Here is a 15815-nt window from a genome sequence, read left to right as displayed (position 1 = left end):
TTCAAGGCTTTGTACAGTCAGGCTCCTGAGTATTTTTCTAGCCCTATCTCAAGCCTAAGCTCCACCCTGCAGAATGAGATCCTACCTCCCAGCTTTATCAAATTGCTGTCTCTCGAGCACAGTCTGAACTTTTCTTTAGTGTCTGATTCCTGTCATCTTTTCCTATTGTTACCATAACTATCCTTAGATTCTACCTTCCTTTTTCCACATAGCCTTATTTTTTCAGCTCACTTCCTTTCATTCTGTATTTGTACCTCTGTTGTAGATCTTTTCAAAATTGTCTTCGTTCCTAAATTACTTGTAAAATGTCCATTTACCTCACTGAATTGAGATGCCCTGAAAGGTATATATACTGGTTGTCTTGTTTTTATATTTCCTACATTTCTTAACATAGTATCATATATTATTGATACTCTATAAATATTTGTTTAATTGAATGAAAAAAGAGGCCTTTTAGAGAGATGAGAAGAGCAGTTCTTCGGTTTCTGTAAAAATGATACATGTTCATTGTAAAATTCAAACAAAGAAAAGTTTTAAAAAGAAAATAAAAGTTGCCCAATAGCTCACTCTCTAGAGGTAATTATTGTTTGCTCTTTGGTGAACATCTGGTTCACCAAACCACACACACAGTCACATAGTATTATGCCATATGTATGTACCATAATTTTCTTAACTAATCACCTGTTGCTGGATATGTAGTTACTTATTTTGTTGTTGGAGGAGGGGAGGATAATGAACATCCTTGTATGTATGCAATTTTCCTCTTTTGAGTCATTCTTAAAAACTGGGGGTACTTAGTCAAAGAATATGCCTACTTGGTGTTTTGTTACATATGGGAAAATGGTTTTACTTTGAAAAAACTTTTGATTAGCATAATATTGATATAGTTACATCTAGAAGTAGTTATTAACTGATTTGGAGCACTTTTTCTGTGTCAGGTATCTTTTTAATCTTTTTACATCTGTTTTCTTTCTTAATCCTTGTAGCACCCTATGAGGTAGATAATTTTACATGGTGATTCTTAGGCACAAAGAGATTAAGTAATTTATCATTGTTCACACAGCATAAATTTGAACTGTGGTCCTACTGACCATTCTTTTGTTAGTCCTTCCCCTGTTTTTCTTTTTATATGCTTTTAATCAATGCTGTTGGTCCAGGTTAAACTGAGAAACTTGCTATGTGGAACACAATTTTAGAATTTTTAAAAATTTTATAAGTTCCCTTGAAGTCATAGCATTATGAAAGATTTCTCACATATTTACATTGAATTTATAAGACTTCATGAATTAAAATCATTATTGTATTACAAAGTGAAAAGTTATCTAATAATATATGAGTGAATTATGGTTTGACCACAAATCAGAAAGATTTATTTGGAAAACCTATTCTTTATTGAATATGTGGTTGACTTTAAATGGCTTTTCATTTCATATAGTGAAGCTAGAAGCCTAAGGTTACAAACATGTTACCTCTGATTTTTATGAGTTGAATGCATACGTTTGTTTGGTTAATAAATTCAGGATATTTTTCATTGAGTGATACTTTTATATTTAATTCTGCACTTACTTCCCCAAAAAACCATGATATTAGATCTGGGATTTCTTGCTGCCTCTGCTGCATTTCTCACATGGACTGTCCCACATATTGCTATGCCTAGAATGGGCCTGCAAATAAGCCAGAGAGGAGGAGGCTTGATAGACTTAGGTTGTTAGTCTGACTATACACCCAACTAAAATCCCCTTGTCAGACTTCTTTTTTTTTTTTTTTGTATGTGGTTGCATCAGTTTTTGAATTATCAGGTGCAAATAAGGTAGTTTTATGGTCTTAATATTAAGCATCTAGGAGGAAGAGGCAAGATAAGAATAATATAATAGGGTTGGCTTGACTTGCAGTACACAAAGAGGATAAAGAATTGAAAGATGGCCAAACAAAAAAGGATGGAAAGAAGCAATAGGGTGATGGTTCTTGATTACTTGTCAGGCTCATTGTGATCTGTTAGCCTTAAAATATCATATAATTTTTGAAATTGAACCTGGTACAATTCTAGATATGCAGTTGTTCTCCATATTGTAAAGATGGATGAGATGGACAGGTATCAAGGTAGAATTGTATTGTATAGACAGATGAGTGTTCTTCAGACAGCTCCCTAAGGTCACTATTTGATTTGTGGGGTGGAGGGATGGGAGCAGTCTCCATATTCTCATTCCCAATTCATCAGCTGTTGTATAAATTTTTATTTGGTGAGAGGTATTGTGGCTGAGAAATCGCTTAAAAATGGCTGGTATAGATTTATAAAATGGAATTTTATATTTTAATATTTAAAGAATTCTAAAATTTTGGAAGATATTTGGTATTTGAGTTATTGAAAGGTAATAACATTTTTATAACAAATATTAATTTGAAAGTTATTCATTAACCAAAAGCAAACATATGCAAAAAGGAAACATTAATTAATTTTTTTACTTTAAGGGAACAGATGCTGCTTGTGTTGCTCAGAGTCACGGAGTCTGTACTGAAGATGCCGTCACAAGCTTTTCTACAGTTCCAGGGGAAAAAAAATATGACCTTGGCAGGTCGACTTGCAGGACCACTTTTCCAGGCAATAAAAATAAATAAATAAATAGATAACTAGGTGGATAGATATGTATTTTTTCTTAAGACTCATTGAGCCCTGAACTTACTACCTGGGAAGAAAGCTTTAAATCAGAAATCATTTCATATTAAATAATTTTTTGTAGAGCCAAATAAAAGTTGCTTATCTAAATAGACTATTTGCCATACATACAAGCTCACAACCTAATAGAGGAAATATCAATCAGATCTGTGAAAAAAGTGTTAAAACAAGCTGATTATATTTATCTCCTGTGTGGTACACTTATGTATGATTGCAAAAGCTGCCAGAAGGCTTCATGATGATGGCTTGATTGTTTGCATTATGAGTTTCCAGGTCTCTGGGATTGTTCAAAAAACAAGACTTTAAGTCGTTCTGTAGTAAAGAAAAAGTAGTAAATCACGATTCTTTCTTACCATGCTATTCTGAAAGACTTTATTCTCTTCACGTCTTCATTTGAAGTATCAGTGGTAGTTGATTATATAGGAATTATATGCTGTGTTTTCCACCCTAAGGATAGAGCGCTGACTTTAAATGTATTATGGATTATTTGGAAAATAGAAAGTAAAGTAGTATTTTTTTAAAGATGACACATTAAATACAAATACATGGATAAAATGGTTCTTAATGTCAAGGATAAAAGCTATCTCAGCTCCCATTCTTGCCCATTAGTGTAGCCATTCAAATGATTATTTTTTTCCCCAGATATGCTGGTTCACCTAAAATTCTGTGATGGTAGCGTATAAGTCTTTGAAACCAGCTACATTTATTATCTAAACTCCTCTTGACTTCATGAGTTCCCCACCCCCACCGCCATGGTTAGCACTAACCCAATGGTGGGTGCTATTGGAAGGTAAAATTTTAGCTTGCTACATGGAATAACTTTTTTGTACTCTGAATGTTTAAAAATAGAATGGAGGGCCACTCGTTATTACTGTTTTATTTCATAAACTCTGCTCATTTTTATCTTTATATTTAATGTATAAATTTATGTGAATTCCTTAGTAAAATTGGTTGAGTTAAACTTTTGAAAAACTTTTATTTTGTGACTTATTTCTTCAATAGGAGGATTATATCTTTGATAGAAATCTATAAAGTCTCAGGGGTACAGCCTGGTCAGTAATTTCTGCCCTTTTATGAATAAGTTTTTTATTCTGTGATTGGATTTGTTACAGAACACCTTTAATTCCTCTGGTGTCTTTAAAATGAAATTTAATTTTATCCTTCAGTTTACGTTTAAGTTTTCAAAAACACATTTCAGTAAGTTAAATACATCTCTAGTAACTTTTTGTTTTTAGAATATTCAAATTGTATAGTTAGTGATTCCCATCTTTAATTTGAGAATGTAGGTTTTGTTGTTTTAGTTCAATAACTACTAACTACTCAATAATTTCAACACGTAATAGTGTGGAGACTTTTATGTCTTTTTAAACAACATTTATTTAACATTAACATAATGCAGCATGAAGGGTAGTTAAACTTTAGGGAGATTTCTTTTCAGTTTTGTAACTTGTCCTAATGCCAGAATGTTGGGAATTGGCAGTTGTTGAAATTTATAGTAGGTACTAATGAGTGTTTGAATTACTTTTATAAGTATTATGTACCAAGAAAGGATATCATGGATATTATATGATTTAAAGTTCTGCTTGTTTTGGTGTAATTTTTTAATAATTGATTTTGAATATATCTCATTGTTATTTCTGATTATTTGTCTTTATAGACTCTTATAGTTGCCTGGATTAAAGCAAATCTAAATGTGTACATCTCCCGGGAACTTTGGGATGACTTACTCTCAGTATTGTCATCGTTGACCTATTGGGAAGAGTTAGCCACTGAATGGTCACTGACTATGGAGACACTAACTAAAGTTTTAGCTAGAAATTTATATAGTTTGGATCTCAGTGATTTACCATTGGATAAGCTGAGTGAACAGAAACAAAAAAAGCACAAAGGGAAAGGTAAGAGTTGTTCACAAAGGTGCTCCATATAAATTTGTTTAAATAATTTGGTCTGGGAAAATTAAGCCAGGGAGAGGTGTGAAGGTAAAAGTTATATTTTCTCTTAATTATTCCCTCCTTAATTTACGCTGAAGGTTAAAAATTTTCAACAGTGAAACATGTAGGTACCTTGTAATTGTTCTTGAAGAGCCTTAAATTCAACAGTAATTTTGATGAGAAATAAAGTATTCTGTACATATCTAGCTAAAGTTACATAAATAATTCAGAATCTTAAATATTTTTAATAATTAACCAAAATGTGTTATAAAACACTCTTCCTTTTTTTTTTTTTTTTTGCGGTACGCAGGCCTCGCACTGTTGTGGCCTCTCCAGTTGCGGAGCACACGCGCAGGCTCAGTGGCCATGGCTCACGGGCCTAGCCGCTCCGCGGCATGTGGGATCTTCCCAGACCGGGGCACAAACCCATGTCCCCTGCATTGGCAGGCGGACTCTCAACCACTGCGCCACCAGGGAAGCCCCCTTTTTATCATAGACACAATTTTTTATTGAAACATAGAAAGTGATTTCATGTTACTCTATTTAAAAAGAATTGTGTGAGAAATTCTTTTAAAAGCATTTTCTTAGTTTTAAGAAAAGCAAACATTCCCTGGATGTGGATTATATACCTGCCTAATGTTAAAAAGCTGGAGAGGGACAGTAACATAGTGATTATATCATAAAAACATGTCCTTATAATTCTGGGTTTGCTAGTATTTTTCACTCTTAATAATTAGTTGCAGTCTAGAGATTACATCTGAGTCACATTTCATACTTAAACAATAGTCCAGAGTGCTAAGTGTGTGACCAAACTACTTTTTCCTGGACTGTTTATTTTCCAAGTGGCTATTATTGGCAGGTAGAGATAGAGTGACTTCCACCACAGGATGGATTTTGGTTAGCTCATTTTCCATCCTTTTTTGCCTGTCCAAATATTTCACTTCTATATGAAGCAAGTGGGTGGTAGAGGATTTATAATCATTTATTGTTGATGTATTTTTTAAAATCTGCCTCAGTTTTGGAACATGAAAATGAAGTTCAGAAAAACCTTATAGTACGCAAGCATTTTATCTAGTTACTTTATGAGTAAACCTAAGAGTCTGAGGCAAAGTGGCACACATAATTCAAAGAGATTATTGATACGGTGACGGTACACTGAGATTGAAAATCTGCATTTCTAGGAGTGGGACATGAATTTCAGAAAGTTTCAGTTGACAAGTCATTTTCTAGAGGATGGAGTCGCGATCAGCCTGGCCAAGCGCCAATGAGACAGAGAAGTGCAACAACCACTGGTTCCCCAGGAACGGAAAAGGCGAGGAGTATAGTACGGCAAAAAACTGTTGGTATGTACTCTTTAAAATCATGAGAATTGTATGGGGCAATACGTTTATAGTCCTTAGTAACAATGTATATAAATACACTGTTTTCTTATCTGTTGGTTTTTGTTGTTAAGTGAAAAACTTCCATAGGAAAACCTTTTTTTCAGTAATACTTGGAGTCTGATGACATGCTGTGTTATCACTTTATGCTATCAAGATGTCTTACATTATTGTTTTCATGTAGTTTATTTTACTGTTGATATCAATAATTTTAAACCGTTACTTTACAGAATTGAAGAAGTAGAACTCTGATTCACTTTACAGAACTCATGTATTAATTGATATAGTTTCTACTAAGTGAATATACTCATAAACATGGAAAATTAGGTAGCTTATTTTCAGTGCTACAATTATACAATTATATTGGCTTCACAAACTTCCAGTGAGGAATTCATGCTCTCTACTTGTAGACAGCTGAGGCCAAGGTGGAGTATACTGCTAGGTTCCTTGCTGCCTTTAACAAGCATGGAAGAAATTTCTATGATGGGAAGAATTTCTGGATGTAGGATCACTCAGCATACTGTGGACCTAGTTGCCATCTTATTCCTTTTCCTCTCAGAGATTTATAACTTGGTCTTCATTGTAGTAGAAAGAGTGCTGCAAGGAAAAACGAGGACTTTGTCCTGATCTTTTTTTTCACTCTTTCATCACTAAATAGCTAGATAACCTTGAATAATTTACTGAACTTTCTAGGCGTTATTTACTTCATCTGTATAGTGGGTATGATAATATCTCACATGCCTGAAATAAAATTGCTTGAAGTTACTTCAGGCTTTGCAATCTGTGATTCTGTGGAAGGAGAATTTTCTGTGGGAATATATCTATATTTGATGGTAATCAGTGAAAAGCACTACTATTTTAAAGAAATTTAAAAACATTGTTGTAGGACGTGTCTTCTATGAAATGATGGGTTCTAAAGTGTTAAGAATTACAGTTCTAAAGGAAGAAACAAAAGTAGAAAGAGAATAAGGAAATTAAAGATGTTAGAAGAATTAAAAATGTTTAAAATTGTTCAAAAGAATATTTTCACAATTGTCTTCTGCCTATAAAATAACCATAGAATTATATTGATTGTATATGTCAAGCCAGAAGAATGAGAGATTATACAAGGAAAAAGGATATTGATGGATACAAATTAATATAATTTAATTTTGGTATAGAATTACATTTTGAAATTCTTGGGAAGATGTTGATTACATCTGAAATGCCTTTCTTCATTTTATGTTAATGTCACGTTTATAGAAAATATTTCTATATTGGTTAAGAAGGAATTGTTCTTTTAATTTTAAAATTTTACTTAAAACTAGAATCTTTTTAAAAAGTTCCATATATATATTTTTCTGATTATAGAAGTAATTTATGCTTAGTGTGGAAAGTAAAGTTTAAGGAAGCATAAAAACATATTAGGTGTCTAATGAGAAGAAATCATTGCTAACATGTTGGCATATTTCTAATCTGTATAAAAGCATGTGTGAGTAAAATACTCATCTTAAAAGTATACCTGACTGATTACTTTCTGATACCTATGTTAAAACAGTCTTGCCTGGCTTGCTCATTGGACTAACCTATCAAATAAAAAGTTAAAGCATTACCACAGCAAAGGAAACCATAAACAAGACAAAAAGACAACCCTCAGAATGGGAGAAAATATTTGCAAATGAAGCAACTGACAAAGGATTAATCTCCAAAATTTACAAGCAGTTCATGAAGCTCAATATCAAAAACACAAACAACCCAATCCAAAAATGGGCAGAAAACCTAAATAGACATTTCTCCAAAGAAGATATACAGATTGCCAACAAACACATGAAAGAATGCTCAACATCATTAATCATTAGAGAAATGCAAATCAAAACTACAATGAAATATCATCTCACACCAGTCAGAATGACCATCATCAAAAAAATCTACAAACAATAAATGCTGGAGAGGGTGTGGAGAAAAGGGAACCCTCCTGCATTGTTGGAGGGAATGTAAATTGATACAGCCACTATGGAGAACAGTATGGAGGTTCCTTAAAAAACTAAAAATAGAACTGCCATACGACCCAGCAATCCCACTACTGGGCATATACCCTGAGAAAACCATAATTCAAAAAGAGTTCATTGCAGCCCTATTTACAATAGCCAGGACATGGAAGCAGCCTAAGTGTCCATCAACAGATGAATGGATAACAAAGATGTGGCACATATATACAATGGAATATTACTCAGCCATAAGAAGAAACAAAATTGAGTTATTTGTAGTGAGGTGGATGGACCTAGAGTCTGTCATACAGAGTGAAGTCAAAAAGAGAAAAACAAATACCGCGTGCTAACACATATATATGGAATCTTAAAAAAAAAAAATGGTCATGAAGAAACTAGGGGTAGGACGGGAATAAAGATGCAGACCTACTAGAGAATGGACTTGAGGACACAGGGAGGGGGAAGGGTAAGCTAGGACAAAGAGAGAGAGAGTGGCATGGGCATATATACACTACCAAATGTAAAACTGATAGCTAGTGGGAAGCAGCTGCATAGCACAGGGAGATCAGCTCAGTGCTTTGTGACCACCTAGAGGGGTGGGATAGGGAGGGTGGGAGGGAGGGAGACGCAAGTGGAAAGAGATATGGGGATATGTGTATATGTGTAGCTGATCCACTTTGTTATAAAGCAGAAACTAACACACCATTGTAAAGCAATTATACTCCAATAAAGATGTTAAAAAAAAAAGGTAAAGCATTACAAACTTTGTTTAGAAAGATAGCTGCATAAAGTTGGAAAATACTAATACTAGAAAATGTTGAACTCCTTGCATCAGATTTCATTGCATGTCAGTACCATAATTTAACCTGTATCCTGAAGATGGACTTTTAGTTTATTTCCAATTTTGTGCTGTTAAAAATGGTACAGAATATAGTTATGTATATTTCTATACTTTGTGCTTACATGCAGATATGTCTGTAGGTTTAATCTATAGGATTTGGAATTAAATTGCCCTTAAAACCATGAGATACCACTACATATTTATTAGAATGGCTGAAATCTAGAACATTGACAACATGAAATGCTGACAAGAATATGGAGCAACAGTAACTCTCATTGCTCGTGGGAATGGTACAGCCACTTTGGAAGACAGTTTGGTAGTTTCCTAGAAAACTAAACATACTCTTACCATAGAATCAAACCATCCTTGGCATTTACCCAAGTAAGTTGAAAACGTATGTCCACACAAACATTGGCACTCAAATATTTGAAGCAACTTTATTCATAAACTCGGAATTTATGCCAGAATTTGGAATCAACCAAGATATTCTTAAATAGATGAATGAATTAACAAACAGTGGTACATCCACACGGTGGAATATTATTCTTTGAATATAAAAAGTGAGCTATCAGGCCATGGAAAAAATATGGAGGAGCTCCAGATGCATATTGCTAAGTGAAAGAAGCCAATCTGAAAAGGTTACATACACTATGATTCCAACTATATGATATTCTGGAAAAGGGAAAACTAAAGAGACAATAAGAAGATTACTGATTACCAGGGGTGGAGGTGGGGAGCAGGGCAACAAGGAGGGACGAATAGGTGGAGCACAGGGGGTTTTTAGAGCAGTGAAAGTATTCTGTATGATACCGTAATGGTGCATACATGTTATACATTTGTCAAAAGCCCATAGAATGTACAACACAAAGAGTGATCCCTAATGTAAACTGTGGATTTTGTTAATGACACTGTATCAGTATTAGCTCATCAGTTGTAGAAAATGTACTATACCAATGAAAGATGTCAGTACTTGGGGAAACTCGAGGTGGGGGTGGGAGAAGAAGGGGATATATTGGAACTCTTTGTACTTGCCACTCAATTTTCCTGTAAACCTGAAACTGCTTTTTAAAAATTAAAGTGTACAGGCAGACCTCAGGAGATAAGTGCGGGTTTGGTTCCAGACCACCACAATAAAGCAAATATCCCAATAAAGCAGGTCACACGAATTTTTTGGTTTCCCAGTGCATATAAAGGTTATGTTTACACTATACTGCAGTCTGTTAAGTGTTCAGTAGCATTATGTCTAAAGAAACAATGTTACATACCTTAATTTAAAATATTGCCCCAAAATGCTAACCATGAATCTGAATCTGCAGCACTTCATAGTCTTTTTGCTGGTGGCTGATGACTGATCAGGGTGGTGGTTGCTGAAGGCTGGGGTGGCTGTGACAGTTTCTTGAAGTGAGACCATTAAGGGAGTTCATGGCATTGGTTGACTCTTCCTTTCACAAACGATTTCTCTGTAGTATGCAATGATGTTTTATTGCATTTTACTCACTAGAATTTCTTTCAGAATTGTAGTCAGTCCCCTCAAACCCTACCACAGCTTTATCAACTAAACTTAAATAATACTCTCAATCCTTTGTTCTCATTTCAACAGTCTTCACAGCATCTTCATCAGGAGTAGATTCCACCTCAAGAAACCACTTTCTTTGCTCACTCATAAGAAGAAACTCCTCTTCAAAGTTTCATCTTGAGACTGAGTTTTATCTCAGTCCCATCCTCAGGCTAGTTCTGTTGTGCTTTCTACCACATTTGCAGTTACTTCCTGCACTAAAGTCATCCATGAGGATTGGAGTTAACTTCTTCCAAACTCCTGTTAATGTTGACATTTTCACCTCTTCCCATGAGTCACATTGTTCTTAATGGCATCTAGAATGGTTTTCTTGTTTCCAGAAGGTTTTCAGTGTATCTATACTTTGCCCAGATTCATCAGAGGAATCACCATCTATAGCAGCTGTAGCCTTACGAAATGTATCTTAAAGAATAAGATTTGAAAGTTGAAATAATTGTTTGATCCATGGGCTGCAGAATGGATGTTGTGTTAGCAGACATGAAAGCAATGTGAATCTCATTGCACCTCTCCATCAGAGCTCTTGGGTGATGAGGTGCATTGTCAATGAGCAGTAATATTTTGAAAGGAATCTTTTCTGAGCAGTAGGTCTTGACAGTGGGGCTTAAAATATTCAGTAAACCATGTTGCAAACAGATGTGCTGTCATCCAGGCTTTGTTGTTCCAGTGATAGAGCACAGAGTAGACTTAGCGTAATTCTTAAGGGCCCCAGGATTTTCAGAATGGTAAATGAACATTGGCTTCAACTTGAAGTCCCCAGGTGCATTATCCCCTAATAAGAGGGCCAGGCTGTGCTTTGAAGCTTTTAAGCCAGACATTGACTCCTCCTCTCTAGTTATGAAAGTCCTCGATGGCATCTTCTTCCAATAGATGGCTGTTGTGTCCACATTGAAAATCTGTTGTGTAATGTAGCCACCTTCATTAATGATCTTAGTTAGATCTTTTCGATAGCTTGCTGCCGTTTCTACATCACCACTTGCTGCTTCCACTTGCACTTTTATGTTATGAAGATGGCTTCTTTCCTTAAATCTCATGAACCAACTCTGCTAGCTTCATGCTTTTCTTCTGCAGCTTCCTCACCTCTCTCAGCCTTCCTAGGATTGAAGAGAGTTAGGGCCTGGCTCTGGATTGGGATTTGGCTTAAGAGAATCTTGTGGCTGGCTTGATCTTCTTTCCAGACAACTAAAACTTTCTCCATATCAGCAATATGGCTGTTTTGCTTTCTTATCATTGGCCTTTTCACTGTTAATTTCCTTCAAGAACTTTTCCTCTTTTGCAGTCACAACTTGGCTGTTTGGAGCAAGCAGTCTAGCTTTCAGCCTGTCTTGGCATTTGACATGCCTTCCTCGCTAAACTTAATCATTTCTAGCTTTTGATTTAAAGTGAGAGTCGTGTGACTCTTCCTTTCACTTGAACACTTAGAGACTATTGTAGGATAATTAACTGAAGCTAGACCAGTTTCAGTGGCTTTACAGAGATTCTCTGATCTAAGCTTTAGATTAGTAAATCCCCAAAATCCCAGGAGCTAATTCATGTAAGTCATTTTCTGTAGCATAGGTTGCACAGCTGTGAGGCACTTGACAGATTTCCAGGTATGCTTAAAGACCTGTTGTACAGTAGCAGATGGAGAGGTGCACTTCTGAAGAATTCATTCAGGATCAGAACACAAATTTACACCATTGTGATAATGGGAGAAGTTCCAAGGGAAATGCCCAAGCTCTTCCTTCAGGTTGGTGGTGAGAAAGAAGGAATAGAAGGAATTGTTATCTCCAAGGAATTATCTAACCCAAGGGAAAAATTCAAGAAACTTGTAATTCATCTGTGGAATTGAAAATTTGATTCAATTTAGTTTTAAAAGAAATATCTCTAAAAATCACATCTGATTATAACTGTAGGTGGCATTTTACCTTTTGTGCTGATAAGCAGCACTTCAAGTTTTACCTATGTGTTTATGTCTTTGCTCTAAGTTTTAAGAAATGATTACCTTGAAGTCAACATAACTTTTATTTCAAATTGGATTATAAAATTGCCGGTCACTTCCACGAGAGGTAGAAGAAGCTAGCAGGAAATCACGAGTAGGGTCAGATTCTGACATTTTGTGTATGGTTTCAATTTTAAAATATACCTATCTTTAATACCTTATACAGAAAGCCATACACTGAAGGCATGTTGTTGCCTTTTCTTAATATATTCCAACCTTCCATGTTTTGCTGCTGAAAGCTGCTCTTAAAGAATCCTTTATTTTGCCAACATTAATAAATTTGGGGGTTAGGGACTCTCTAACTATCCTTTTCCAGTTATAACTCTATGACATACATCTAGTTTTTGGTTAATACTTTTTTTGGTTTTCTCCTCTATATGTTCACAATGAAAACTTTTTTTTTTTCAAATGATTATGCTGTGCTGCCCAAATACAGATACTCATTCAGTAAAGATTTATTGAGCTCATATATGCCAGGCACCAGAGTTATAAAGATAAGAAGATATAGTTTTTGCCTTTGAAAAGTTAGGAGGCTGACATATAAAACGTACAGTCCACTAAAAACAGATTGTAAGCTTTGTAAAAGAAGGAATTCTTGTTTGTTTTGGTAATTGCTGTATTGCTAGTAAGTTAATTATGTGGGAGAGCCTTAAAAGCATCACAGATGATATGACATTTTATGTATGAAGGAGTATCAAGAAGAAAAGAAGACCAAATGTATTATGAATTCACAGAGCCATGTTGTTGTAAAAGAGCATGAAATCTGTAAGAAACAGTATAAAATTCTGTGTGGCAGCAACATGGGAGAACAGAAGGCGGAGAAGTTTCCGTGGATATTGCAGCTGGATTGCAAAGGCCTTGTGTGACAGACTAAGGGATTTAGCCATCGGGGAACCAGCTGTTTCTAATAATCAGAAAAACTAAGATTTCGAATTGATGGTAACATTCAAATATATGTATTTTTTATCAATGTCACTATTACACTGGATATTATGCAGTATTGTTTCTTTTAAATTCTCCATTCATACATACCTTCATTTATTCAAGAATCTCTAAACTAAAAGTTAAGTTAAAAAATATTTGGGAAGTATAAACTTGATTATTTATTTCTAAATGTGTCAGAATTTGTCTTTAATTTTGTGAACTGGTTACTTTTAAGAAATTACCAAATACAACTACAAATGCAAATTTTTTTTAATTCCAGTTTTTAAGTTTTTATCTTCAAAAATTTAATCTTTTAAATTTTTACATAATATGCTTAAGACTTGAATAAGCATAAACATTTTTCTCAATAACTCGATTCTTCATGCTTATTGCAAATTCTGTTTTCTGTGTTTTTACTTAAAATTTTAAAATTATACTGTTAAGTTTAATATAAATAGGAGATACTGATTTGATCAAGCGTTCTTTTACCAGGAACAAATACTAACCATGAGATTTAATTCTTTAGATTATGAATTACATAAAATTCTCTAAAAAAGACCTATGAGTGACTTTGAAACTTTATTAGGAAAAAGTATGAAAGAAAGAATTTGTTCTTGGAATTCAGCTTCATTAAGAAGAATGGCTCAGAATTGCCTCAGAGTGGCTCAGAGAAATACCAAATATGGTACCTAAAATTTCTTGGAACTGTTAATATTGGTTCTTTTCAGTGTTTCCATTCGATGAACTTTTTGACCTTTGGTTTTGAGAACATAGTGCTAATTAAAGTGTCTGCTGTTTTTAATGCTATACCATTGTAACTGCTAATAATAAAAAAAACCATTTTCCTGCTTTACACCAAAAAATTTACATTCGAAATGTCATATGTGTTCTCTAATTTCTTTTCTTACAGCTTGCCAGTATTTGCCGTGCTGAAATGTTTTAATTTAAGATTTCCTTCCTTTGTATCTTTTAGTTTTCTCTGTTGCTGCTTTTTCTGTGACACAAGCCTTTCATTATAGTCACTTCTTTTTTCCTTCCCCACTTCTTTCTTTTCCTTTTTTAAAGCCATGAGAAGCCGATCCATTGGTGAATGTGCTCTGCCATCGGCCTATATACGCAGTGCTAAAAGTGCTCCTGTTCTGATCCATACTTCCAAACCCTTCTTGCCTGATATTGTTCTCACTCCCCTTTCTGATGAGCTTTCAGGTAGTGCCACCTCTGCTAATTTCTGCACCACCTTTTTCACTTTTTAATCCTTCTGCTTTCAAATTTTGCTTAATCAAATAAACTCTTCAAAGTTAATTTCTTTGGGGGAGGTGTGGGAAATTGGGAAAGTGGTTGAGCAATCAACATTTTGAGTTGTTTGAACTCTAATGCTATCCTTGCAGTTCATTCTGGAAGTGCTAAGTTTAGTGCTGTGCCAATGACCAATAGTTTGGGTTGTAAATGGTCAGGTTTTTTTCTGTTCATGTTTGATTTTTTCTTCTCAGTTGGTTAAGTGAAGTGGTAATGTATATTTATAATGTCATTATTTGACTAACTATATGGTAAATCTTGAACAATGCATTTTTCATCATCTATAGTAATGGAACTTAAGCCAGGGGAATCAGTAATTGAGAAAAGTACATAATCTAAAAGTTGTTTTGGAATAAATCTTTGGATTTATATTAGATTATAATAGCATATAGAATTCTAAGAACTCAACTCACTTTTAAACCAAATAAAGCAACCATTCTGTGAAGCCCCAATTTCTAAGAAGCCTCAAAACCTGGTTAGCTTTGCACTTCTGCCTCAGGTCCTTGATCTCCAGTATTGGGTTGGTCTGCTCTTTAATAAGGCTTAATTAACATATAATAAAATGCATAGTTCCTGTGTTCAGTTCAGTGAGTTTTGAGAATTGTACACCCCCCCATCATCTTTCACCCCAGACAAAATATAATGTTTCCATTACCCCCAAAATTCCCTAGTGACACTTTTGAGTCAGTCACTCACACACACACATACACAGACTTTGTAATTTGTATCACCATAGATCAGTTTTTTTCTTTTTAAAAATTTTTTTTTTATGACTAAGATCATACCGTGCCTTGTCTTTTAGACTGAAGGAAATTTGTGTTGAATATACAGTTGACCCTTGAACAACGCAGGGGTTAGGGGTGCCGACCTTTCACATTGTCCAAAATCCATGTATAACTTTACAGTGGGCCCTCCATTTCTGTGGTTTCACATGGGCACATTCAACCAACTGCACGTAGTGTTGTGCTGTACTACATATTTACTTGTAAAACTCCACAAGTAAGAGGACCTACACAGCTCAAAGCCGTGTTGTTCAAGGGTCAACTGTGCTTACTATGCAAAATGTGCTAGCTCAAAGAAAGTTATGGTGCATTCTTGGGTGCTTTCCTATACTCTTCTTAGGAGTATTTCCCTGACGTTGCCACTTTTGGTGAGGTTGCTGGGTTTTTTTTAACAACCTATCTTTGTACCCTCTTAACTTTCTAATTGACTATAGGCTTATGTGAGGGAAGGTGCATTTTTATTAATA

General features: G+C 34.8%; 1 protein-coding gene across 7 annotated transcripts in view; it reads left to right on the top strand.

Moving 5' to 3' along the window:
- RALGAPA1 (Ral GTPase activating protein catalytic subunit alpha 1) overlaps nt 1-15815 on the top strand; it is a 228532-nt gene that overhangs the window by 86440 nt on the left and 126277 nt on the right. For 6 of the 7 annotated variants that reach the window (XR_016392164.1, XM_022570707.3, XM_022570714.3 and 3 more), the window contains exons 14-16: nt 2470-2599; nt 4332-4569; nt 5787-5948. Coding sequence is in view for 6 of the 7 variants with exons in the window: in XM_022570707.3 (XP_022426415.2) it covers nt 2470-2599; nt 4332-4569; nt 5787-5948 (530 nt within the window). In the remaining variant the exon portion in view is untranslated. Of the gene's footprint in view, nt 1-2469; nt 2600-4331; nt 4570-5786; nt 5949-14335; nt 14477-15815 lie in introns of all 7 variants that reach the window. The other variant, XM_089907599.1, reaches the window with a different exon arrangement.

This window comes from Delphinapterus leucas, chromosome 2 (assembly GCF_059928025.1).
Source record: "Delphinapterus leucas isolate spDelLeu-1000000601 "Yukka" chromosome 2, BTC_Dleu_Yukka2, whole genome shotgun sequence".
NCBI classification, from domain to species: Eukaryota; Metazoa; Chordata; class Mammalia; order Artiodactyla; family Monodontidae; genus Delphinapterus; species Delphinapterus leucas.
This window is presented reverse-complemented; position numbering and strand designations above follow the sequence as displayed.